This window comes from Neopsephotus bourkii, unplaced genomic scaffold (genome assembly GCF_033783945.1).
Source record: "Neopsephotus bourkii isolate Nb327-2 ecotype Australia unplaced genomic scaffold, CSIRO-AGI_Nbou_v1 NB_1511, whole genome shotgun sequence".
NCBI lineage: Eukaryota > Metazoa > Chordata > Aves > Psittaciformes > Psittacidae > Neopsephotus > Neopsephotus bourkii.
The window spans coordinates 6,547,079-6,571,948 of NW_026901987.1; the positions used below are offsets into that span (position 1 = coordinate 6,547,079).

General features: G+C 40.7%; 1 protein-coding gene and 2 long non-coding RNA genes across 5 annotated transcripts in view; 1 reads left to right on the forward strand and 2 right to left on the reverse strand.

Moving 5' to 3' along the window:
• The first annotated feature begins 907 nt into the window (after positions 1-907).
• On the forward strand, positions 908-5,918 carry LOC133221103 (uncharacterized). The gene is made up of 3 exons (XR_009727894.1): positions 908-1,030; positions 1,597-1,730; positions 4,202-5,918. It is a non-coding gene; the product is annotated as an uncharacterized LOC133221103 (long non-coding RNA).
• A 4,725-nt stretch (positions 5,919-10,643) lies between these two features.
• Positions 10,644-11,901, reverse strand: LOC133221104 (uncharacterized). The gene is made up of 2 exons (XR_009727895.1): positions 11,755-11,901; positions 10,644-11,438 (listed from the first exon to the last, which is right to left on the reverse strand). It is a non-coding gene; the product is annotated as an uncharacterized LOC133221104 (long non-coding RNA).
• Positions 11,902-15,263: 3,362 nt separating this feature from the next.
• Positions 15,264-24,870, reverse strand: part of ASCC3 (activating signal cointegrator 1 complex subunit 3) — a 268,461-nt gene continuing 258,854 nt past the window's right edge. For all 3 annotated transcript variants that reach the window (XM_061369871.1, XM_061369872.1, XM_061369870.1), the window contains 3 exons: positions 18,056-18,262; positions 15,973-16,148; positions 15,264-15,874 (listed from right to left, as the gene is read on the reverse strand). In XM_061369871.1, the coding sequence (XP_061225855.1) occupies positions 15,727-15,874; positions 15,973-16,148; positions 18,056-18,262 (531 nt within the window). In that variant the 3' untranslated portion in view covers positions 15,264-15,726. The remainder of the gene's footprint in view (positions 15,875-15,972; positions 16,149-18,055; positions 18,263-24,870) is intronic.

Genomic DNA, 24,870 nt, shown 5'->3' on the forward strand with positions numbered 1-24,870 from the left:
CCTGAGATTAATACTTTTTTTGTTATTTAAGTTTTGCCTCACTGTTGAAATGTTTTGTCTGAACCCTGAATTCTGGCTCTTACTCACTGATGGTGGGACTCTGTTTAGACAATGTGATGGCTGGGTGTAACCAGCTGAAGCTAGAGCCTGTTAAAAGGACAGCTTCCCCACATTGCCTCTCCCGAGAAGCATCCACTACTTGCACTTAGACGGAGGAATCTCTAGGGCTTGCTCACTCTGTTTAGCTCTTGTCAGATTTATCTGGTAGATGAACAAGGAGTTATTATTTATTTGGTCTGGCAGTAGCTTGGTGATGCTAATGCCACATTTTTGAAATGTAACAAATCCTAAGGATATTGTGGAGCCTGGTTTAAATTTTGGCTTCAGCACAAAATGCTCCTGGCCCATGGTTTCACCCAACCACTTGTCAGAGCAGCCATACTGGCAAAGATAGGAGAAGATTCTGGGTATGAAGCCCCTGAGCGCACTAATAAGCCTTAGTTGCCTTGACTGGCCTCACCTGGCAGCAATGCTCACACCTTTCCTCAGAGCTTGCCTGTAGGGGTTCCTGGCTCTGGCAGCACTGCTATGATGCCTTGTTGATCTGGACCCTGACCCATGCATGGACTGACTTCCCATCTTGAACTTGCATCTGCCTTGCCACTATGAACTTTCCTGATGAGCTGTGCTCTGGCCTGAGCCTGACTGTTATCCCTGTACCAACCCAGATCTCCTTGCTCAGGTAGTGTGGGGCGGGCCCTGGTTAGTGAGGCCCTTGCCCTAATGGCCTAGCTGTCACGCTTGGCTTGTGGCTCCCTGTCCTCTTCCCACAGCTCAGCCCTCATTGTTTACTAATGAGGGCGGCTTCTATTCATTGGAGGGCTTCAGTGACAGTTCTGTTTTCCCTCCAGGGCAAAGGAGTCAATCTGTAGCCTGCCTGTCCATGTTCTTTTGATTTTCCAAGGGTAGTGCCTGTTCCAGAAGATGTTGCTCTCTGGGGAGCTTCCTGAGAGTTACCACAGACTTTTCGGTGGGTGCCAAAGTCTGCCTGTAGTTATGGGGACTTAGAAAACACAGGGCTGGAGGGAGAAGGGTGTTGCATGGCACTGAGCTTCCTCTGTTTTCCTGGAAGGAACAAAACTTTTGAGTTGGAGAGATGTAAATAAGGGTCAGAAGTCTGGTGAAATAGTGGACTCATCTAAGCTTGGGTGTAGTTCAACTGCTAAACGGAGGGAGAGGAATGGATTAGAAAGACTCAGACTCCCTGATTCCAAAGCTTGCTTGCTGCTTCTCCATATCGGAGGGTTATGCAGGAAGCTGACTGCCCTGGGGGGCTGGGGGACTCTGCAGGGGCGCAAGAATCTATCTGACCAGCTCATTTTACAAGGCTGGGACCATTCAATATAAGCTCTTGGAGGCAAAGGCTGTATTTATCTCTGTACAATGTTGATCACAGTAGGATCCTATTTCTGTTTAGGGCTTCCAGATGCAATTCTAGTCAATGTCTATTATAAATAATAATATTAATAATAAGTATTAAAATGCCAAGCTGAAAATCACTTACATAGTTTTATAATATTGCTGGTTACTTTCCAGTATTGTCCTCCTGTCTTACTGCAGCACATTGTATACAAAAGAATTGAAACCCAATAATCAGCAAGTCAAGAGTTTGAAGGCATGATTGCATTTTTTCCTCTGAAATCCATCTACTGAAGCTGACATCACAACAAGTAAGTTCATTGGCCTAATGAACCCAGTGTCAGACATGCACACACTGTTCTGTGTACCAGGCTGTTAGGAATTAGGCTGGTAAAGGGGCTGCTGTTGCATAGAATAACTAGTGTAAAATGGTAAAAGCTAAGCATTCCGGGAGATAAACATAGCAAAATGTAAATAGTAGCCATCATATGATGTTTATTTTCACTTCCTGGAAGACAGCTGAAAGGATGACTTCAGCTATAACTTGTTTTTTCTGCTTTACTGTATCTGTAAAAAGGCTACGATGACTTTGTTCTTCTGACTGCAGTAATGTAGCTTTACATTTGAATAGAAATATGGCTTTAAGTTTAGATTTTAATTTCATGTCTGACTGTAGACATAGTAGAAACTTACTCTAAAATAACATTTCTTCTATAGCCAGCTCCTTTTGTGCTACTGAAACAAATAATAATGAGAAAGTATTCCAGCAGGAGGAGCTGGTTTAGAAGCAAATGGATTCCATGGCAACTCCTGACTCTACATGACACCTAATAACTAGCATTTATGCTGGAAATTGTCTGTGTTATCTTGTACCCCATATCTGATCTTCTTATAGGGTTTTCCCCTCATTTTGAAGCAAAATCCCATAGGGGTGGTGGTGTTTTTATTTGTTTGTTTGTTAGTTTTGGTTATTTTTAATATAGATCCAAGAATTAGCGTGAAGTGGAATGAGTTTGTCTCCCTCAAATGTGTGCTTAGGTCAAATGAATGTAATTAATTTTTTTTTTTTTTTAGTTATTTCAGAAATAAAATATTTGCTGATAAATGTATTGATCTGTCAAGGGAAGAGTTGTATAAGATCAGGACACTGGAACTGGTTATGTTTTAGCATCATGAGATATCCATATTCAACAGTTTGAAACATAATGCAAGAGGATCCAACTGAATAAGACCAGTATCTTGGTTCTCACAGTGCTGAATGCACCAGGGGAATCTCGTCATGGGCAGCTGGAGAATAACCCAGTCCTATGAGGGTCTGCAGTCAGTCAACCAGTTTGACTGATTTATGATCTCAAGAATGTGGATTTATATCCTTCTGTGCCATGATCCAGTCTCATGCACGTTGTGGGGCCTGACAACTGTTGTTTGAGTGTGGAATATAGGAACTTGCTATTTTATACCTGAATTGAAAAGAATCTGTTCTCAAACTGTCATGTGGTAAGCAACCTTTGCCTAGGACAGTTTTAGTAATACTTTATGACTAAGAGAATGTGAGCTGAAATTAACCCTGGAGATGAAGTTTTCTATAGACACTTTGTGGCCTGACTGGTTTCTCAGTCAGGTGTTGTTTAACTGATTGCTTGAGGGCCTCAGATGGTGGAAGAGCATAGCCTAGGGCTGGAAAAAAGTATGTATCTCCTGTGGTCAAATGAAGGCTGATTCAGATTTGTGCTGCTTATCCCTCTTCAGTATGAGTGAAGGAATGAAGAAAGTGTGTCTGAAACATGCTCCACCTCTGGTTTTGTGATTGTTTAGCCATGGACATTCACAGATTCTATTCTGTGCAATCACAGATGGTATTCTAACGTGTAAGTGAAGGGTGGCCAACAGGAGAAAGATGGAAGGCTCTGTGGTAGTCTTAATCTTATTGTTAGGTGTTACTGATAGCATATATATTTACATATTGATACCTCTTGAAGATGCCTAATACCATCTAACTTTTTGCCCAGGGGAAGGAATGTTTTTTCCTCTTTCTGTCCATATGGACGAGATAGACTTTATTACTTATTGTTGAAAACATGGAGAAGTCTGCAGCAAATACACTAAATGGATGGATAGAAAAGGGAGAGCCTGATCTGTCACAAACAGATTTGTGACTAGCACTCGGGATCAAAAACAAACTACTCTAAGGGTTATAGCAGATCACATAACAAAGGTGATGGGGGAGGAGTGAGGGGAAAGGTGAGGCCACAATCAGGGTTTGGAACACAGTTCAAAGATAAAGGTGTAGAAATGTAAAAGGCAATGAAAAATACAGAAAGCCCAGAGAAAAGTGCTCTGGGTAGCAGCAACAGTAGTAAGAAAATAATTTTTTAACTTGTTTAGATATGTTTATTTTTGTCTACAAGACTAAAGAAGGTACAGCATGGAAAAGAGAAAGAGGGGTAAAATAAAATAGAAACAATACTAGGCAGATTGGGAAATCGACATGGATATGAGGGCTGAAATGGAAGAGTGTGAGTAATTATGGGGAAAGAAGAATTGGGAAAAAAATTTCAAACAGGAAATGACTTGATTTATTCTTATATCTTACTTTACTTCTATTTTTTATAGCGTGAAGTTTTGTGGTTTGGAGCAAAGATGGCAGAACAATGTTGTATTGGTGTTCTGAGCTGGACAGGGAAAGGTTAAGTGGCAGATAAAAGAATGAAATAATGAATGTGGACAAAGTGTGTGTGTGTTTTTGTTTTTTTTTTAAATTATCATCTCTTTTTAATTGCAGGAAAATAAAGGGGTTTAAGTAAAGAAATGAAGCAGTGAAAGCTATTTTTAAAGCAGATTATCTTCAGCTATGCATAAACCAAACACATAGACAGGGATCTAATTCTTGTCAGTAATTTCTTTGCTCTCCCAAGAGATCGAAGCAACATTTCTTTTCTGAATGTTAGTTTTGGTGAGTTCCTGCCTTCCTTCAGTAGTGGTAGCAGCAGTAACTGCTAACTTCAGTGGTTTGTTATGTTCATGTCAACAACATGAACGTGTTACTAATTATTAATAACTGGTAACATGTTCATGTTACTATAATGTTTATGTCTATGATTATACATATATATGTGAATCTGTTTATTCTTTCTTCCCTGAGAAATTTTGACATAACTGACTAAATTAATGCCACATGTTATACTTCCAAATGTAAGGTTATGGACCTTTTTTAATTTAAGTTTTTAATCTGAAATACTTATTTTTAACATTGTTTTGGTATGATGTAACTTGAGGGCTACAAGCAAAGGTGTGTAAAACAGAAGGAAGATCATACATAGTTTATAAAATGAAGAGCATACACTTCTCTAGGGGTATAGCTAAGAAAGGATTTTTAAATGCCAAGACTCTCACTTCTGAATGCACCCAGAGTGGAATTCAAGGTGTGAGGTGCTGAAATTTCCCTACCTGGTGAACATGGAAAATTTGGTATCTCAAATGAGACTGCACAACTGTATTTGAAGAGGCAAGCCTGGAACAATGATGGAACACAGATATGTAACTTATGTTTGATACCTTGCCTAAGACTACAGGAGAGGTGTTTGTCTGGTTAGGATATGTTAACTTGGAACCTTCCCCTGAAAATGGAGGCTCACTGTCTTTCAGAATGAGAGAGAAGACTTGTGCTTTCTTATTTAAAAATTAGCTGCATTGTGCTATCCCATCTACTCCCATGTAAAATTCCCTCCTTGAGTTCTTTCTTCCCTTTTCTGACCATTATTTCCTGTAATGTGCCCTATCGGAGAGCATGCTTTTGTGGAAGGCGTGCCATCATGACAGAATAATTTGGTGTAATGAAAGCAGATTGTATAATAAAACCAAACACGTCTGTTGCCTCACAGCAGCCCTGTCTGCGTGAGACAAAGCTCTGTCCCTCCTTGGAGACGGGATTCTTATCCTGTTTTTCTCATTAGAGATACTTTTTTTCATCTAATTTCATCTTATTAGCAGTTTTTCATGGTCATGAGTTCTTAGTCTGTTCCTGTAAAGTCAATGGTTCCTAAGAATTAAATAACTTTAGGACATTACCTACCCATCCAAGTAAAGAAAATACAATTTATCCCTGAATTAGAAATGTTATGAAATCTGCAGCTGTTAATCTTTGAGTCCTAGGTCTGAGTGAAGGATTAGATAATACTAATGCTACTCTCTATTCACCAAACCCTTTGAAAGTAATAGCAGAAACTAAATTTGATCTGCTAATAGTATATGTTGGGAATATATTTCATCCTGCGGTCTCTGAAGCAAAAAGGGCAATGCATCAACTGAAAACAAACTTCAGCATAATTTTCATCACTTAATGTTGGGATTTATTTTCAGGTTCTGTTCATTTCCTTAGCAGCACCTATATTTCCCAAAAGATTTTCATTGATTTAATTAAATTAATCCAGCTGTTCCTCCAGAATTTCTGACAAATACATGGGTACTACATGGTTTTAAAAGGAAGAAACAAAGTAGGATTCTTGTCAGTATCCTTTTGGTGAGGTTTTTCCTTTTATTACCTCATGTTTACAAATAACAATATTCTAGCAATCCATCTAGCTAATTTATTTCTAAAAAAAACATAAACCCAAACAACCCTATTTGTTAAAGTTTTGGTTCTTTAAGTTCAGCATTCCTTGAGGACCCTGGTCCTGAAAAATTCTGGACAAGGTTTCTTCACACGCTGGTGAAGGAAGCTGAAGTGTGACCTGAAGGGCTGACATACTTCTCCCCTGCTATAGGATGTGTAAGGCAGAGGAATGCATGTAAACTTTCCCATCCTCTGCTTGAGCTTGAGTGCTGCTGCCAACATACCTAACAGCTGGTACCTGACTGAGCACCTCCTACAAAACAGGTAGAAAATGAACTAAATGCTTAGTGTCAATTTCTTTCAGAGAGGTCCTGGTCTTGGAGTATAGGGTAACACTGATACAGACATTTTGGTTTCAGCAACAAAAGGGAAGAGCTGTCATTGCACATTCTGTTACAGTTCTCCAGGGAGTTCCAGATCAGATCTATGTACCAAAGATGATGCACAGCAACCTGCTTTTATGTCCTCAGAAAGCTAAACAGCAAACCGCCCCCAAGCTTTCCAAGCATCAGTAAAATAAAAATCCTTATCTTGTGACTTTTGAAAAGTATGAGCATGCTTTTTCAGCTTGCATAAACCAAATGGAATTTTTCCTACTCTTAAGCACCTATGAAGTTCGAAAGGCATTGCTTTATGTAGTATGCTTTATTTAAGAAAGGCTTTATGTCGGCCTGACCCGGTCTCAAGGGAGGTGTGTTGCACACCAGGGGCACGGATCAGGGATGTGGCAGAGAGGCTGCCTGCTCTAGTAAGCCCCATGGACTATTACCCACTTCTGGTGATACATGTGGGTGCTAAGGATATAGATAGTAGTAGCCTGGGGAACATAAAGAAGGACTACAGAGCCCTGGGAGAGGTGGTTAAGGACTCTGGAGCTCAGACAGTCTTTTCGCCAGTTCTCCAGGATACAGGGTAGGACATAAAAAAAGATAGGAGTATTAGCCAGGTTAATAAATGGTTAAAAGGGTGGTGCCATAGTGAGGGGCTTGGATGTCTTGAACATGGAACCCAAGTTTGTAGGCCAGGTCTAGTGGGGGCTGGTGGAGCTGGTTTAAGGGGCAGAGCAGTTTTGGTAGGAGGCTTGCCAAACTGGTCAAGGAGGCTTTAAACTAGATGTGTTGAGGGAAGGGGCATCATTCCATCCCAACACTCCCAGTCAGTGGCCAGCACCTATAATAAATGCTCGGAACAATGCAGAGATATTCCGGCTGCTCCAGCCAATGAGCCAGCTTCATTTGGACCTCGGCTCAGATGCCTCTATACAAATGCCCGTAGCATGGGTAACAAACAAGAGGAATTAGAGATGTGTGCACGTCTACGGGGGTATGATATTATAGACATCACAGAAACATGGTGGGATGTCTCCTATGACTGGAGTGTTGGAATGGAAGGTTACAGGCTCTTTAGAAAAGACAGGCCTGGCAGGTGGGGAGGGGGAGTTGCCCTTTATGTTAGGGATAGGCTGGAGAGTATGGAACTCTGTCTGGGGACAGGTGAGCAGTTAACAGAGAGCTTGTGGGTCAGGGTTAAAGGGAAGACAGCAGTGGGAGACATTACTGTGGGGTTCTGTTACACACTGCCTGATCAAGAGGAATCTGCGGATGAAGCACTCCATAGGCAGATAGGAAAAGCCTCATGCTTACAGGCCCTCGTTCTCATGGGGGACTTCAACCACCCTGACATCTGTTGGAATGACAGTACAGCCTGGCACAAGCAATCCAGGAGGTTCCTCGATTGTGTGGAAGACAACTTCCTTCTGCAAGTAATAGAGGAACCTACAAGGAGAGGTGCCATCCTTGACCTCGTGCCCACCAACAGGGAAGGGCTCATTGGAAATGTGGCACTGCAGGGCAGCCTTGGATGCAGCGACCATGAGATGGTTGAATTTGAGATCCTTAGGACAGTGAGAAGAGCATTCAGCAAGCTCACTGCCTAGACTTCAAGAGAGCAGACGGGCCCAAGACTCTTGGTTGGTCTTCAAGGATCACCTGCTACAAGCTCAGGAGTGTTGCATCCCAGCTAGAAGTAAGTGCAGCAGGAGGGCCAGGAGACATCCTTGGATGGATAAGGAGCTGCTGAGAAAAATTCAAATGAAAAAAGAGTCCTATAGAAAGTGGAAGCAAGGACAGGCAGCCTGGGAAGAGTACAAGGATGTTGTCCGGGAAGCTAGGGACCAGGTTAGGAAAGCTAAGGCCCAGTTAGAATTAAACAGGAAGGGATTCTACAGGTACATAGCAAATAAAAAACAGACTAGGGACAACGTAGGCCCCCTCAGGAAGCTCTCGAAAGAACTAGGTACCCAGGATTTGGAGAAGGCTGAGGTTCTGAATGACTTCTTTGCCTCGGTCTTCTCTGGCAAAGGCTCTGACCGCACCACCCAAGTCTTGGAAGGCAGATGCAGGGACTGTGAGAATGAAGACCTTGGGCCCACTGTAGGAGAGGAATTGGTTCGAGACCATCTTAAAAATCTGAACGTGCACAAGTCCATGGGTCCTGATGAAATCCATCCGTGGGTCCTGCAGGAGCTGGTGAATGAAGTTGCTAAGCCACTGGCCATCATATTTGAAAAATCATGGCAGTCAGGTGAAGTTCCCGACGACTGGAAAAAGGGAAATATAACCCCCATTTTCAAGAAGGGGAAAATGGATGACTCAGGGAATTACAGACCAGTCAGTCTCACTTCTGTGCCTGGCAAAATCTTGGAGCAGATTCTCCTGGAAGGGATGCTAAGGCACATGAAAATCAGCAAGGTGCTTGGTGACAGCCAGCATGGCTTCACTAAGGGGAAATCCTGCCTGACCAATTTGGTGGCCTTTTATGATGGGGCTACAGAACTGATGGACAGCAGCAGAGCAGTTGATGTTATCTACCTGGATTTGTGTAAAGCGTTCGACACTGTCCCATACGACATCCTTGTCTCTAAATTGGAGAGACATCAATTTGATGAATGGACCACTGAGTGGATGAAGAACTGGCTGAATGGCTACACGCAAAGAGTTGTGGTCAATGGCTCAATGTCCAGCTGGAGACCAGTAACGAGTGGTGTCCCTCAGGGATCTCTGTTGGGACCGGTCTTGTTTAACATCTTCGTCGCTGACATGGACAGTGGGATTGAGTGCGCCCTCAGCAAGTTTGCCGATGACACCAAGCTGTGTGGTTCGGTTGATACGCTGGAGGGAAGGAATGCCATCCAGAGGGACCTTGACACGCTTGTGAGCTGGGCTGATGCCAACCTCATGAAGTTTAACCATGCCAAGTGCAAGGTCCTACACCTGGGTCAGAGCAATCCCAGGCAAAGCTACAGGTTGGGCAGAGAAGAGATTCAGAGCAGCCCCGAGGAGAAGGACTTGGGGGTGCTGGTCGATGAGAAAAGGAACATGAGCCAGCTGCAGTGTGCGCTTGCAGCCCAGAAAGCCAACCGTATCCTGGGCTGCATCAAAGGGAGCGTGACCAGCAGGTTGAAGGAGGTGATCCTGCCCCTTTATTCTGCTCTTGTGAGACCTCAATTGGAGTATTATGTGCAGTTCTGGTGTCCTCAACATCAAAAGGATATGGAACTGTTGGAACAAGTCCAGAGGAGGGCCACGAGGATGATCAGGGGACTGGAGCACCTCCCATATGAAGAAAGGCTGAGAAAGTTTGGACTGTTCAGCCTGGAGAAAAGGCTGCGTGGAGACCTCATAGCAGCCTTCCAGTATCTGAAGGGGGCATATAGGGATGCTGGGGATGGACTTTTCATTAGGGACTCTAGTGATAGGACAAGGGGTAATGGGTTAAAACTTAAACAGGGGAAGTTTAGGTTGTATATAAGGAGGAAATTCTTTCCTGTTAGGGTGGTGAGGCACTGGAATGGGTTGCTCAGGGAGGTTGTGAATGCTCCATCCCTGGCAGTGTTCAAGGCCAGGTTGGACGAGGCCTTGGGTGATATGGTTTAGAGCGAGGTGTCCCTGCCCATGGCAGGGGGGTTGGAACTTGGTGATCTTAAGTTCCTTTCCAACCCTAACTATTCTGTGATGATTCTATGAATGATGTGTAACACATTTATGTAGGGATTTAGAGTGTAGTTAGAAAAATATGGTGTTATTTCTAGACTCCCTTTTCTACTGTTCTTCTTGCCACTAATTAATACCACAGCCCTATAACTATTTGTACGTATACCACATTCTCAAGACTGTGATTTTTCAAAATGCCCCATTCACCTCTGCTGTCATTACACTTAGTGTGAATCTTATTATTTGGAAAGATAATAGTCATTACAGAACACTTTTCATTCTTGATTCCATTGGTTTCTATCACTTGAACAATAGCCAGTGTCTTTATTTACTTTCCTCCTCCCCCCATATTTCCATTTCTATTCTGAAATTTAAATGTAGACACTGGTCCCTCTCAGCAGTCGTTTACCATATTTTCAGTGATATCTCTGTCTTGTTCTATTGCCTGTGTGATCTTTGTCATTGTGCAATGAGATGTCGCTAGTTCTGCTGTTACGAATCTCCAGTGTGGAGAGATGCAAGCTGCCTATTTTGGATGCGTGTCTTATTGACAGTCTTGGTAGGACAAGGGTAAACTGGAGGAAAAAAAGCAGCACTGAACCATAATGCACAGGCTTAGCGAGGCTTTTATGTTCTTTATTTCTGAGGAGAGATTTGAGCAGAGAAGGTGTTTGTGATTTTCTGGGAACAGAGATGCAGGAGGAAGATTGGAGAGTCCCAGATTCAAATCACATTGATGCAGTATGGAGCTCATTAGAAGATCTGAGTACAAGACATATTGTAAACATATTTAATTGCAGGATGGCATAATAGCTGTGGATAATCCTTTCTACAGGGCTTGTTTCTTTTGTCTAGATGGAATTCTCTGTAGGAATTATTTATACAGAGACCCATTTAGGACAAGCAATACAGTTGCTTTCCGGAGAAGTTCCTTTAATATTGAAGTCCCCTTCACACACTTTATGAGAGTGGCTTAACCTCTTACTGCTACCAGTGTGTGACATTAATCACAAACCTGGTTAGTTAATTTCGTGAGTTTTTGCAAACCACTTCAGAAAAATGTGCATCAAAATTTCAGGCCCTGCTCACCTTCTTGTAGCTCACGTATCTGTCTGGGCATGCAAACCTTTTGTGAGGAAACAGTGGTTCTCATGAAGCAGGAGAATTCTCCCTTCTTATAAAATAGCTTAGAAGAGAGAATTTGAACACTTAATGGTTCCTCTGTCTTACAAAATAGCATGGGTTATTAAGCCTCAGTGTGTAAGTACCTATCCCATCATAGTGGCATACCTGCACAGGGATAGCAGAAGTGACACAGGACCAGTGAAAGACTTGCTGTCTTTTGGACTGGCAACCAAAATATCTTTGGTGATTTTAAAGTGCATTAGATGCAGTGAAGCAGCTGAATTGGTTACCTGTGACAAAATAAGTAACAAGGGCTCAATTTGGTTACCAGACTGTAGATAACCAGTGCTATTTATTTCAGAAGCCTTAGGTTGCTCGAGGCACCCACAGTGACAGATACAACAGATCAAGTTTTACATCTCACAACCCTATGCAGATGGCATGTGTTCTTCTGGAGCTGAATGCAGAGGCCAAGTGAGATACTGTATATTAAATGGCACTAGATAACTTCATGTAAGCAACTAACTTGGGGCCAAAGGTGTGTGATTTAGCTGGAAGAAAGGGTACCTAAAACTAAAAGTTTATATAAAAATCACACAAATTTACCACTTCATATGAGGTGTAAAGCATGCTTGAATGGATGGATGGCTTCTTTTTACACCTGTGGCTCAGCTTTCTGGCTACAGAATTATCATACAGATTTTTTTTTCTACTCTCAGCATGATTTCAGACTTTTTTATGAACACCGTTAGGATGTGGAAAAAGTATACATGGTTTGCTTGTATTGCCTTACTTTTTTTTCTGCTTCAGCACTTATATTGGCTTGAGTAGTGTCCACATCACAGAGAGATGAGCTTAAAAAATTCTGTGATAATTTGCTGCCACTAGTATGGGATGACTGTCTCTGACAGGGGTGACTGTAAGGTGTACAAACAGTGGAAGGGGCTAAAGGGAAGTCTACCTTAAATAGGAGGGGTGGACAGTGGAAGGGGCTAAAGGGAAGTCTACCTTAAATAGGAGGGGTGGAGGCAAGACAAGAGCAATACTTGAGGAACCAGCTATAGTAAATAAGGCTCTTTGCAGAGAAGCAATGCCTGTTGGATTGGTTCAAACTGTCTTAAAAATATCACAGCCTCTTTTTCTTGAGTGAGGGAGGAATTCAGATTCAGGTTGTGATGTGTGTGAGCAGATGCACATGAGATACCTTCTTCTAAGTATCCCCCAGAACTAGAAAATTTTAATTACAGAACTTACCTTTCTTTAAATGCAGCTCATTCAGTGAATGTTTAAGTCCTTTAGGATGGAGGTTGATGTGAGACTTGCTGAAGTTTGCTTCCTGACGGTATCTAGAAGCAAATGAATGATGAGGAAGAGGAATTTTGGCTCAGTAGCATAAACCCCTGAATTTATCTGGGTGAAATTAGGGCCTTCAAATATTCTATTTACAACAAAAGAGAAAGATGTGCAGTAGTGAAGATGGCTTCATGGTGTCACTGTGATAATTTCAGTTCTTGGACTAGAAGGAGAAACTTAAGGTTGTGAAAAGCAGATAGGGTTGCATGAGCTCCTTCAGAAGAACTGGGAGATGGTTGTACAGACCCAAACCTCCTTTAGCTCCTGCTGAGTACTGCTGTGATGCCATTCAATACCAGATTAGGACAGGGTAAGGTGGAAAACGTGCAGTCTCACGGGCAGGCTTAAATACGTCTTGCTACACAAGATATGTGTGGGTTTTGTTGCTCTTTCCAAGTTTTGGAGGAAGTATTGTACATGAACAGGCAGGCACTAACTGCAGCTGCTCCCAGAAGGTGTGGGGAAAAGTAAAATAAAACCTGCTTGTAAACTGAAATGAGAAACTTAACATGAAAAATTGCTGTATGTGTTGTTAATCTGCTCTTTTACCCATAATGATGGTAATTATACCACCAAAGTAATTATCTCTATTTTGTCTTTATCCTGTGTTTTAATTTCATACTTTCATCAGACAGCTATTCTCACTTAGAGAATATCACACCATTAAATATCACTGGATTGAACATATTGATTGTTCCTTCTAAGCAGCTCTTTCCAATATATCAGAATTCCTTCTCTCAGATTTTTCAGATAAATACTGATTCTAGTCAATTTGCTTAAATTCGTTCTATATTACTTCAGACTTTGTCTTCATGAATCCAATACATTTACGTAAAAAAACCCCAAACCAGTTTTAAATATGTTATTTAAAAAATTTCACCAAGCTATTTCTAAACCAAACTAACATGCTAGGAAATGAAATTATTCCCAACCCAAAGTACAAATGGTATGAGTGACATTACAGAGACTTTATGATTGATTAATACAGAATAGTGAAGCTATTGTCTGCTATGCTGCAGTTGGACTATTTTGTGATGTGCATTTACAAAGCAACAAGAGCGAGAGTCACTATGTTGGTATGCTGATTGTAGCATAGCTTGTTCCTAATTAATTAAAATTGTTCAGGGACAATATATTGCTTCAGCCAAGAATTTTCCCAAAGAAAGGACTTAATTTCTGTGAAAATTTGCTTACAGATTAAACAGTTCTCTTAAAAATGGGTGTAGGACTAAGTAAATGTGTGTATAATCAAACTTTTATCTACCAGTTTGGAGAAAAAACGGCTGTTTGCTGTGTGACACACCACCACATTACTTTTAGTCTAGACAGCAAAGGTGGCAGTTGTAGCGTCTAGCAGGCTGCAAATATAGTGACAACTTTTCTATTATTGCATATATTTACAGGCAATAAAGTCAACCTATAGTAATGAAATATATTTTTTTAACATCATCGGGTGATGTGAAGATCTCTGAAAACACTCAACTACAGAACTGATTATTTCAAAAACTCTTCCCACAATTTAGAGGTGCCAGATACATATGAAAGAAATTAATGTTTAACTACTGACCCTTTGAAATCAGCCAGCCTTCTGTTTGCTGCAGTGTTGCGTTGCTAGCAGGGTACGGGAGGTGATCAGTGCTGGTGAGGCCACATCTGGAGTACTGTGTCTGGTTTGGGGCTCCCTAGTACAAGAGAGACACAGACATGCTGGAAAATCCAGCAAAGAGCCACAAAGAAGATGATGAGGGAACTGGAGCATGTCTTGCATGAGGAAAGGCTGAGAGAGCTGTTACTGTTCAGCCTGGAGAAGTGAAGGCTCAGGGGGAATCTCATCAATGTGTATAAATATCTGAAGGGAAGACGTCAACAAGGACAAAGCCAGGCTCTTCTCAGTGATGTCTGGTGGCAGGACCAGAGGCGATGGGCTGTATTCTTTCATCTGGGTGTAACACAGCAGACAGGATAACAAAATAATCACTCGGCGAGGTAATGCTTATCAGCTAAAGGTAAAACTGAACAAGTTAAAATATTAATATTCACTTTAAGGTCTAGTCTATCTGAATGAAGATACATGATGCTTTTGTAGTACACTGCCTCCAAGTACTTGCTTAGCATCTTGAATTTCCTTAAGGCTGAGACAAGGACTGACTGCAGGATGTGTAGATCAGCATGATCATTGCTGTATTGTGCAGAAGATAGATGCTGCTACATTCTCCCTTCAGATTCGGGTCTTGCAAATGGATGTGCTCTCATAGTACTATCACATCAAGCTGCACATCTCTTGGACAACTGCCTATTGTCTGGCAGAACTCTTCTGTGCTCATCAAGCTGTCTCAATAATGTAACGTAAACCCCATTTCTGGAGTGTCACTCTCCCTTATTTAAAGAATGTAGTTGCCCATGTTAGGACTGAACCCTAGAATAAGACACCCAATGTTGTATGCCTTAGTCCTTCAAAATGCAGGGAAAACCACTAAATAAATTGCAAACACGTAATATACATGTATGATGTGTGTATATATATTATGTTGTGTATATGCCTGCAAAAGGTGAACTTTAATTATGATCCATATAAATTGCATCACTGCTATACGACAAATATACTATTTAGGATGCCTTTAGAACCAGATTTACTGCACCTATAATTAATATAATTTTATGAAATTCTTTAGATTATCACCTTTAAAATGTAGTATGTGTAAGAGGAGGATTTTGTTACTATATAATCTCATGCTTTACACTGAAAAATCTAATGCAAAACATTCTTATGGACATATTTTTATTAAACATGAAATATAACACATCTGTTTTCAGCAGTTCTTAGATCAAATTTTGTCTTTTTCCCTATAGATTAAAAAAACTGTCTACTTAAGCTACATCAATACATAGGCTACAGACACTTCTCAAAATGAAGATTTTTAGCCCTAAATTTGCACAAATTACAATATCTTTTAGTCTTTTATTTTGATGTGTCAAAATTGAATCAACAATATGACTTCTGAGAGGAGAAAGATTAAACAAGAAAAAAGACAACTCTTCATAAAGGAATAAGGCCACTGTGGCTAACTCTGTGTTACCAGAGTCAATACAGTAGTCAATTTCAATTTCCTAGTTGTCTTGAGGTTTGAAGTTGGTTCCACTAAGGCAAACACGTTTTTGGGTGTCCAGAATGACGGGATGTCTAACTGGAAGACCAGTCCTTTTGGATGGGCCCTTCAGATCACCTTACTTCAGAGCCAGGTGACTTGGAGTATCAGACACCTCTGTTGTGACTTTAGCTGACGTACTAGCTGGTATAATGTTCAGGTAAATATCATACTGTTGGTCCATGCCCAGGTAACTGTCACTCATGAGATACAATGTGTAGATACACCTAAAATATAGAAAGCAGTATCATTAGTTTAGAAATTAGGTCTTGTCTAGTTGGAAAAGATAGTAAGTAAGGAAACTTATTTTGTAAATTTGTCATACTTTCCAGGGGTTTCTGGTGTATAAAAAGCAACAGAAACAGTATTTCGATTTCTGACATATCCAGTTCTTTTTAGGGCAATGAGTTCTTTTTTATCGACTTCTCCTAATATCAAAAACCATCCTTCATCTTTAACTTTGGGGAATCGAGGAGCCACTGCTTTACTGTCCTGCTTTCCCTGTTGGGGAAAAGAAATAACTTAGTAGAAGTAGAAATCACCATTCCACAATGCCATTCTTTGAATAAAGAATACCTCGAAGCCACGTGGCCTTGAATTGTTATGGAAGACTCTAATTTAGGCAGACTAAGATATTTATTTCCAGATAATTTTTTTAATTATTTAAAAAAAAGAAAATCACAGTCCAGAGAAAAAAACAGAATTGAGATACTATTCCACTTATTTTGTAAGCTGTTAAAACTTGAATGGAAATACTGCTCCCTCCCTTTTTGCAGTTTCATCTAATGTATTCCAAATACTATTCTCTGCAGAAGGGTTAATTGTAAACGTTAGTGTCTTTAAATAAAGCTGAACAGTATTGTTTGAGATTAATATAAATACAAAACCAGCACTTGGAGTCTTTACCTGAGGTTGATATAGCAAAATGAAAGATTATCTCAGTGATTCTTTAAGACTGACTTTACTGCTGCAAGCTGAAGATGTAATAACACACACTCTATCAGTATTCACTTGGTGTTCTGTAGATGAAAAGGTTTTACTGGAGATTTATACAGAAGAAAAAACATCACAGAAGCAACGGAAAAGAAAAAGAAACAGTTTGATCCAGCTGTTTTTTACAAAAGAGGGATCAAATTCCAGGAGAGGTTTATAAAACAGTGATCACTCATGAAATGCTCCTGCTTCCTTCTTTTCTCTGGCTTCTGGTTAGGAAGAGTCTCTCTGTCAGTAACTAGCACAGCAAATGGAATGACTTATGGAGGAACTTTGATCCCTTTTCTTCCTACAAATGATAAAGTCTTCCCTCAAAGCTACGGTGAACCTGCTGCAGCCAGGACAAGTCATCTTTTGGGAAAGAAGAGTACTTTTTAAATATAATTATTTAACTAATGTAAATTAACTTCAGGATTTACAACAGAACAGATCTCTGTTACTATTTTTATCAAAATGAAGTTATTGTAAGAGTCTCACAACTAACATCAAAACTGTTCTCTGTGTGTATCTTGAACTCTTCTTTGTACCTTAAAAATGCTGGTAATTATCATTCTTAGTTGTTTGAAATGTTAGAGAAATTAATTAGCAATATTATAATCATCGTGGTCCACACCACTCATGGTATGCAAATGACAAAAAAACACATCTGTAAGTCAGTGATAGCTACAGTGATGGCAGTGCCCAAGCTGAAGGGAGGAGGCATGGTCATAATGGATACAGGGAGTTACTGCTGTGAGGGGCAGAGCAGCTGGGAACCTGCCGCTGATGCTTCTGGCTGGGCACATGCTGGGTCCGGTGAGGTGACCAGCCACAGAGGAAGTGGGATGTGCTTCAGTTTAAGCCAGGAGAAGAATTGCATGTAGAAGTTGTTCTAGGAGCTGTTCAAAAAAGCTTCATGTGTAAAATATGAAGAAAATATCCTCAGTAAAGGCCTGAGGATGTGTTGAGTAGAAACACGTTTACAGGCATGGGCCTGGTATGCAATTTGGAATTACATGGGAATGTAATAGGGAAGCTTATAAACTGGCATGGGGAAGCAGGATATGCAAGCGTATAAGGGGGAGAGGGGCTGGCGAGTACTTAAATACTGCCTGTGAAGTTATCATCTCTACTGTCACTGCTTACAGAAATTACCCCAAAAAATTAACTTTATGAGTTTCTGGTTTGTAAAAATGAGATTATAATTTGGCTTGAATTGGCCTAGGATTTTACCTTAAGGGTCTATTTCCTATCCTACTGCAACCTGAAAAACCACTTGCTTCATTACTAAACCAGAAAAGGCTTTGAAAGTGTTCATAATTTACATAGGAGTTAAACCTTAAACCTCCCTGTTATGCTGTATAAAGCATTATTGATAATATAAATGGGTTATTGGAGACTTGTGCTTTTGGGAAGGAAAAGATAAATTCATGTACCTGATACCCCATCTGTGTTCTCTGCAGATTTATTTGGAGCACATACTCTTGATCAGCATGCAATTTGATCCATCTTTTGTCATCTCTTGTGTCTGTTGTCAAAAAAGGAACAGGCACTTCGTTCTGTGGTTGAGCTGGGTCATCCCAGCAGCCCTTAATGCTCAGGCTGATGTTTAGAATTGGCAGACGGCACAGGAAATTCCAAGCCTGTGGAAAAAACACATCTCAGGGGATTACAAGACACTCTATAGACAATCATTGTCACTGTAACAATAACAATTCAATGTGCAGTCTATGTATTTATTCTACATTAATAATATTTTATTATGATCTATTTGAAGATGTCCCTGCTCATTGCAGGCGTGTTGGACTAGATGACCTTTGAAGGTCCCTTCTGACCCAAACTATTCTGTCTCTTTATATTAGACTAGCATACAGAATTGTACAACTCTCAGTCACAGGCTTAAAATACTTTTTATTAACCTCTTATTCTACTTTCATCCAAGCAAATAAAGCAAACGTGAAACTCCTTAAGCACATTACACATGCCCCACTAGTATTACTGACGTCTGAACACAGGAAAAAATCCTTACCACTCCCGATTAAAGCAATTTTTTCCCTATAAGCCACTTAAAAACTAGTATAATTAAGTTTTAAATTAAAATTCCATAACATAATCCATACAGAACAAGTCACTGCAGTGCTAATTAGCAATGGGCAAACCTCAGAGAGTTCAGGGGATCAGTTCAGATAATTAACCAAAAGTTCAACCACATATCCAAAGTTATACCTAGCCTTTTTTATCCAAAGTTATACCTAGCCTTTTTTTTTTTTTTTTTTTAGGGTTTCTTGCATTGCTTTTCACAAACTTTCGTTCTTACAGTCCTCCTGAGGAGCCTTAAGTCTCTGTGAACTGCAACAGGCCCTCCACTTTCTCTCATCCTTGTACAGAGAACTGTTGTTAAAGGCTTACAATGCATGTAGCTGAACATGACACTCTCCTCAGCCTTAAAGAGGCACCCTGAAAAAGCAGCCCTATGGATCTCTCATTTTGGTCTCCATCAAACAAGGAAAAGCAGCTCTAAGAAGCTGTGACAAAAATGGAAGGGAGTAATGCAGGCTTTCATTTGCTAAAAAGAAAATTATCATATTCCCTTAATGAAATCTGTTAGGAAGAAGAAATGGAAAAATCCATTGTGGAATGAAGGCAGTGATTTGTGGCCTGAAAAAGACTGATGAGGCTGGCAATGGAAGCAAAAAAACCTAACAGAACGAGAACCACCCTCTTCCCTGCCCTCCTTCCCCTCCACCCCCAAACCAAAACAGTAACCAGCACTTCATTCGTGTTTTCAAACAACACATGAAAAGCTAGAGGGTGGGAAAGACAAGAAGGAAAGAAGAATATTGATCCTGGTAGAGCCAGCAGATACCAGAATGGGAACTTGTGAGAAAGAGGAGAGTCAGCATAGCTGCATGGGCAATACTGCATAGAACAGAAATGTTTTATCTGGAAAAAGACTAAAGTATATTTTATTTTTCATGTATTGGCTTGACTATCTGGTGCCATCCCTCTTTACGACACCCCACCAGCTAGCTGTTCCCCTCTCACCCCTGATACCTTGGCACTGCCATGCTGTGACTGTGCAGCTAGATGGATCAGCTTGCTAACCATTCTGGTGACAACAGACAGCATGAATTTAGGTCAGCTTAAAGCTGACTGTGGAAGCATATTCGCTAATCCTGTGAGTACTCTGAATAAGCATGAACTTTCAGTGCCACTGAAATAAGTGGTCCAGCCTCCTTCCCTGCTGGCACAAGCATTCATGTAACCACTTGGCTATAGGCCATTTTGACTGTCAGCGAGAGGGCTGACATGATCCCTCCCCTTCTCATCCCCAGATGCTTGTCCCCACCTCCTTGCCTGAATCAGCCACAGCATTTGTGCAGCTCTGCAGTGAGCTGGGTCAGGAGAGGTGAAAATGGCACAAGGGGGAGGCAGGACTGCCCATTTCAGCTGCAGCACGGACTTATGTTGGATTAAAATGGCTGCGTTACCAAAGCCTGGCTGAACTGAGAAATCTGATCTGGGCTAAACCTTAATCTTTCTCTTCTGTCTTCTGTGCTGCATGAGCAGCTGTGTCTGTTCAATGGTGAAAGTGGGGAGGGCCACCTGTGAGCACCCAGGAGCTGCTGTTTTGTAAAGCAGGGGATACCGATGAATGAATTGTACTGATGCTGTTAGTGCAGAAAGGATGGGAAAACTGAAACAGAAAATAAACAGCTAGAACGTTAAGGGAAAAGGTACTCCTCTTTGTCCCAGCTCTGAACAGGGGAAAAAAAGGCAGCACCTTGAAGAAGGAAAAAAAACACTGCAGGCATTTTTAGTTAATTAGTTGTTGCCAGGATTTTGTTACATTTAACACAGAAGATGCTACTAAAATCACCTCCAGAACATCACACCGGATGAAACAACTTAAGCAATAACACCTTAACTGGCAAATGATTTTATGCTTGATGTAAAAGTTTTTAAGATGAAGCTGACTTGAAGAACTGTACAGACCTGCTGCTTGAGGCTCTCCGTGAACCAAAGCAGTGTCACAGAATCATAGAATAGTTAGGGTTGGAAAGGAACTTAAGATCACCAAGTTCCAACCCCCCTGCCATGGGCAGGGACACCTCGCTCTAAACCATATCACCCAAGGCCTCGTCCAACCTGGCCTTGAACACTGCCAGGGATGGAGCATTCACAACCTCCCTGAGCAACCCATTCCAGTGCCTCACCACCCTCACGGTAAAGAACTTATATCCAATCTAAACTTCCCCTGTTTAAGTTTTAACCCGTTACCTCTTCTCCTGTCAATACTGTCCCTAATGAAGAGTCCATCCCCAGCATCCTTACAGGCCCCCTTCAGATACTGGAAGGCTGCTATGAGGGCTCCACGCAGCCTTCTTTTCTCCAGGCTGAACATCCCCAACTTTCTCAGCCTGTTTTCATAAAGGAGGTGCTCCAGTCCCCTGATCATCCTCGTGGCCCTCCTCTGGACTTGTTCCAACAGTTCCATGTCCTTTTGATGTTGAGGACACCAGAACTGCACACAATACTCCAAGTGAGGTCTCACGAGAGCAGAGTAGAGGGGCAGGATCACCTCCTTCGACCTGCTGGTCACACTCCTTTTGATGCAGCCCAGGATACGGTTGGCTTTCTGGGCTGCAAGCGCACACTGCAGCTGGCTCATGTTCATTTTCTCATTGACCAGCACCCCCAAGTCTTTCTCCACAGGGCTGCTCTGAGTCCCTTTTTTGCCCAACCTGTAGCTTTGCCTGGGATTGCTCTGACCCAGGTGTAGGTCCGGTCCTTGCACTTGTCATGGTTAAAATTCATGAGGTTGGCATCAGCCCACCTCAGAAGCATATCAAGGTCCCTCTGGATGGCATTCCTTCCCTCCAGCGTATCAACCGAACCACACAGCTTGGTGTCATCGGCAAACTTGCTGAGGGCGCACTCAATCCCACTGTCCATGTCAGCGACGAAGATGTTGAACAAGACCGGTCCCAACAGAGATCCCTGAGGGACACCACTTGTTACTGGTCTCCAGCTGGACATTGAGCCATTGACCACCACTCTTTGTGTGCGGCCATCCAGCCAGTTCTTTATCCACCGAGTGGTCCATCAGTGGAGGCACCTTAATACATGCCAACTCAATGACCATCCCTTCAGTGACACTTTAGATACCATCTACCTGAAAAACTGTTATGTGCACTACCTCAGAGGACAAGGCCTGTTACAATTATGGTAGAATAAAGTTTAGTTTCAGCAGATGTCATAATATATTCAATCCTTTAGTGGTGTTACCTGTTGCTCTGTTGAAGACTATGGGCTTGGTCTGGTTTATACCATACAACCCCAATTGTATCAACCCCCAATTTGTCAAAGGTTGTCACGTTCTCATGTAGCTTTTACAGGGCAAACAAAGCAAGTCTGAAGGACTTTCTAAATGGACAAAAGGTAGTTGTAATATTTGAGTTGGTCATTAACAGCTGGACTTGATTATCTTGAAGGTCTTTTCCAACCTAACCAATTCTATGATTCTCCAGACCTTGTGTATTTGAAAATTAAAGGCAAATTTAATACTGCTTGATCATTGCTACAGTATGGACATCAGGCTGCCTTTTTGTCACCATCCATAATGATGATATTTTTATTGAGGAAAAAGTCAAGTAGTAGCAGCTGAAAATGCAAAAGAAGGTTATAGGACCATAGGTACTTCTAGAGTAAAAGCAGCTGATACTACAGCATGGATTATATATAATTTTATTCAGTCCTGAGGTTTCTTTTTTCTCTTTCAGTAATATAAACACCAGCTTAGTATTTTACGAGGTGCCTAGTGCCTAATGCCTAAGTGACTTAGAAACTGAGATTTGTTAAGGAAATATGAGTCAGAATGAATCACTGAAACAAACACGGAGTTTAGGCCAAAAATCAGACTCAGAGTCTAAGCAGTTTTTGAATTTAGGCTGTCAGCTTTAAAGCCCTGCTGACTTCCAATGAGGTTTAGGATTTTAGCTAACTTTTGGAAAATTAAACTCAGGCTCCAACATCACTTAGTAATTTCTCGACAATTTTACTTTTTCTTTTTGTTTTTGTATAGGATGACAGAAGCATATACTACCTCCTTTTATGTACATCAACATGCCCAATGTGTGCATGTACATTTATACTACATATATATTTACCTACCAAACCCATAGATAAAAATCATAATCACATGAGAAGTTCTTCATGAACCTTTGGTAATGTCATTAGCATTTTGGCAGTAATCTGTCTCCCCAGGACATAGACTAATATTCCAAGTCCATGAGCAGCTTTAAGAGCTGCTATTTTAAAATTATCAATCTGCTTAAAAGACATTTTCTTCTTTCCCAATGTGAAATTTCTTCCTTTTTCTGTCTGCCTCAAATTTATGTAAAGCTCAAGCTGTTTTTTTCCACTTTCATGCCAGTAACAGGCTCAAGGTATAGGTTCCATACACTGTAAGAAACAGAACTTTTGTTAGGAAAAGAATCGTTTTGGCAATTTAGTAGTGTGTACTTACCACTTTATTTGACTTTGTTCATGTCTGGTGCCAGAACACTAGGCTTAAATTCTGTAATCTTATATTATTTCTTTACAGAAAATATATATAATAAAGATGCATTCTTTACTGAATAATTTTTCTCTTTGTTGGCCTAAGTGCACACTGAAAGCCTTTATGTAGGAAAACATTCAACAGACAAACTCAGTATGAAGTTTAATTCTGTGCAAAGTATTACAATAGTTTTTTTTATTTTACTCTTTCTTTCTTCTAACCCCCCCCCCCCCCCCCAACCTTAAAGGTTATAAAACATTGGTATAAAGGTTTCACATTTGCTATGACCCGCATAATATAGTCATGGCTTTGCTATACCCAATATGGTCATTCCCAACTCATGGAAATTAAGCTTTCTCCTTCTATGCTGCTAAGATATTATGTTTTCCCCTCTTATATGCACCTGTATTTACAAACACAGATGTATAGAGGCATACAATCATTCACAGTGTGAACATATACATCACATACACACAAGCTATTTTTGAAGAAACTGCTAAGACATTTCAATACCAGCCAAACATATTTATCTGAGGATTAATCTTCATCTATTGAATCAGACGAGAACACTGCCATGCATACAATTATTTAATTAGCAGCCAAATCCTCTGCCAGTCAGCAGCCGTTCCAGGCATACTGATGGGGCAGTAGATGCAAATCTCACAGTAGTACTGCTTTTTCTCATTACTACTGCAATTAGCACTTAAATTGATGCTTTAAACATACTAATTTCTGGAATAATTCAGGATTTGTATGTTACCTGGGATCGCCTCACTGCAGAGACGACAGCAGATTGCTACGCAAATTGAAGCACTTTTGAGCCAAATAACCATCATCATATCAGACAGAGCCAATTTGCATTTGCTTTTAAAGATAACAGAATGGCAATTTATGCAAATAAATTAAGTAAGTTTACTTCTGAGTTCTCCCTGAACTAATTATAACAATGTTCTAATTTTTTATCACATCTAAAAGTTGGACTGCAATCAATGTGTATTATGTTAAAAATCTGTTGTTAAAGGAAGCCTTTTTTTCATGTCAATGCATTTTCTTAATTCAAAATTTTGATGTTAATTTAGTTACAAATGCAGATGTCTGTTATAGACATTTAAGTACTTTTCTTCTTGTTTGCATACCAGTGAAAGGTTTAACTGAAGCTGAACAAACACTGGACATATTGCTGCCCTTTAAAGTATACAAATAAAACCCATTTGAAGTATAGCTTTTTAAGTTTTCATCTTTTGTACATTTATTTGAAATCAATGGGATTAACTGTCTATGGAATATTGCTGTGCTTTGCTGGGAACAACTTGAAAATCAAACTGAAAATGAGACTTTAGCAGCCTCAATATTTTGGAATAGTATTTTTTTATTCCCTCTGAAGTGTGAAATTTTCATTTCCTTTTTTCTCTTTCAAACAGAAAATGAGTGCTGGATCTTCTACTAAGGGTATTCTTTGAAAAAAACAGTGTTTGACAGATCACTTCAGAAAACAGCTATGGTGGCATTTGCAATGTATGTATTCCTAGTACATACCTGGCTATGGAAAGATGGATAATATTCAGCAGATTGAATGACCTAGAGAAGCATCCTTAGAGCAAAGAGATGTGGTACTATCAGCCATAAACCAGGCTCTGTTACTGGTTAGCAGGAAAGAAGTGAGAATAATATTAAGAAAATAGAGAAGAA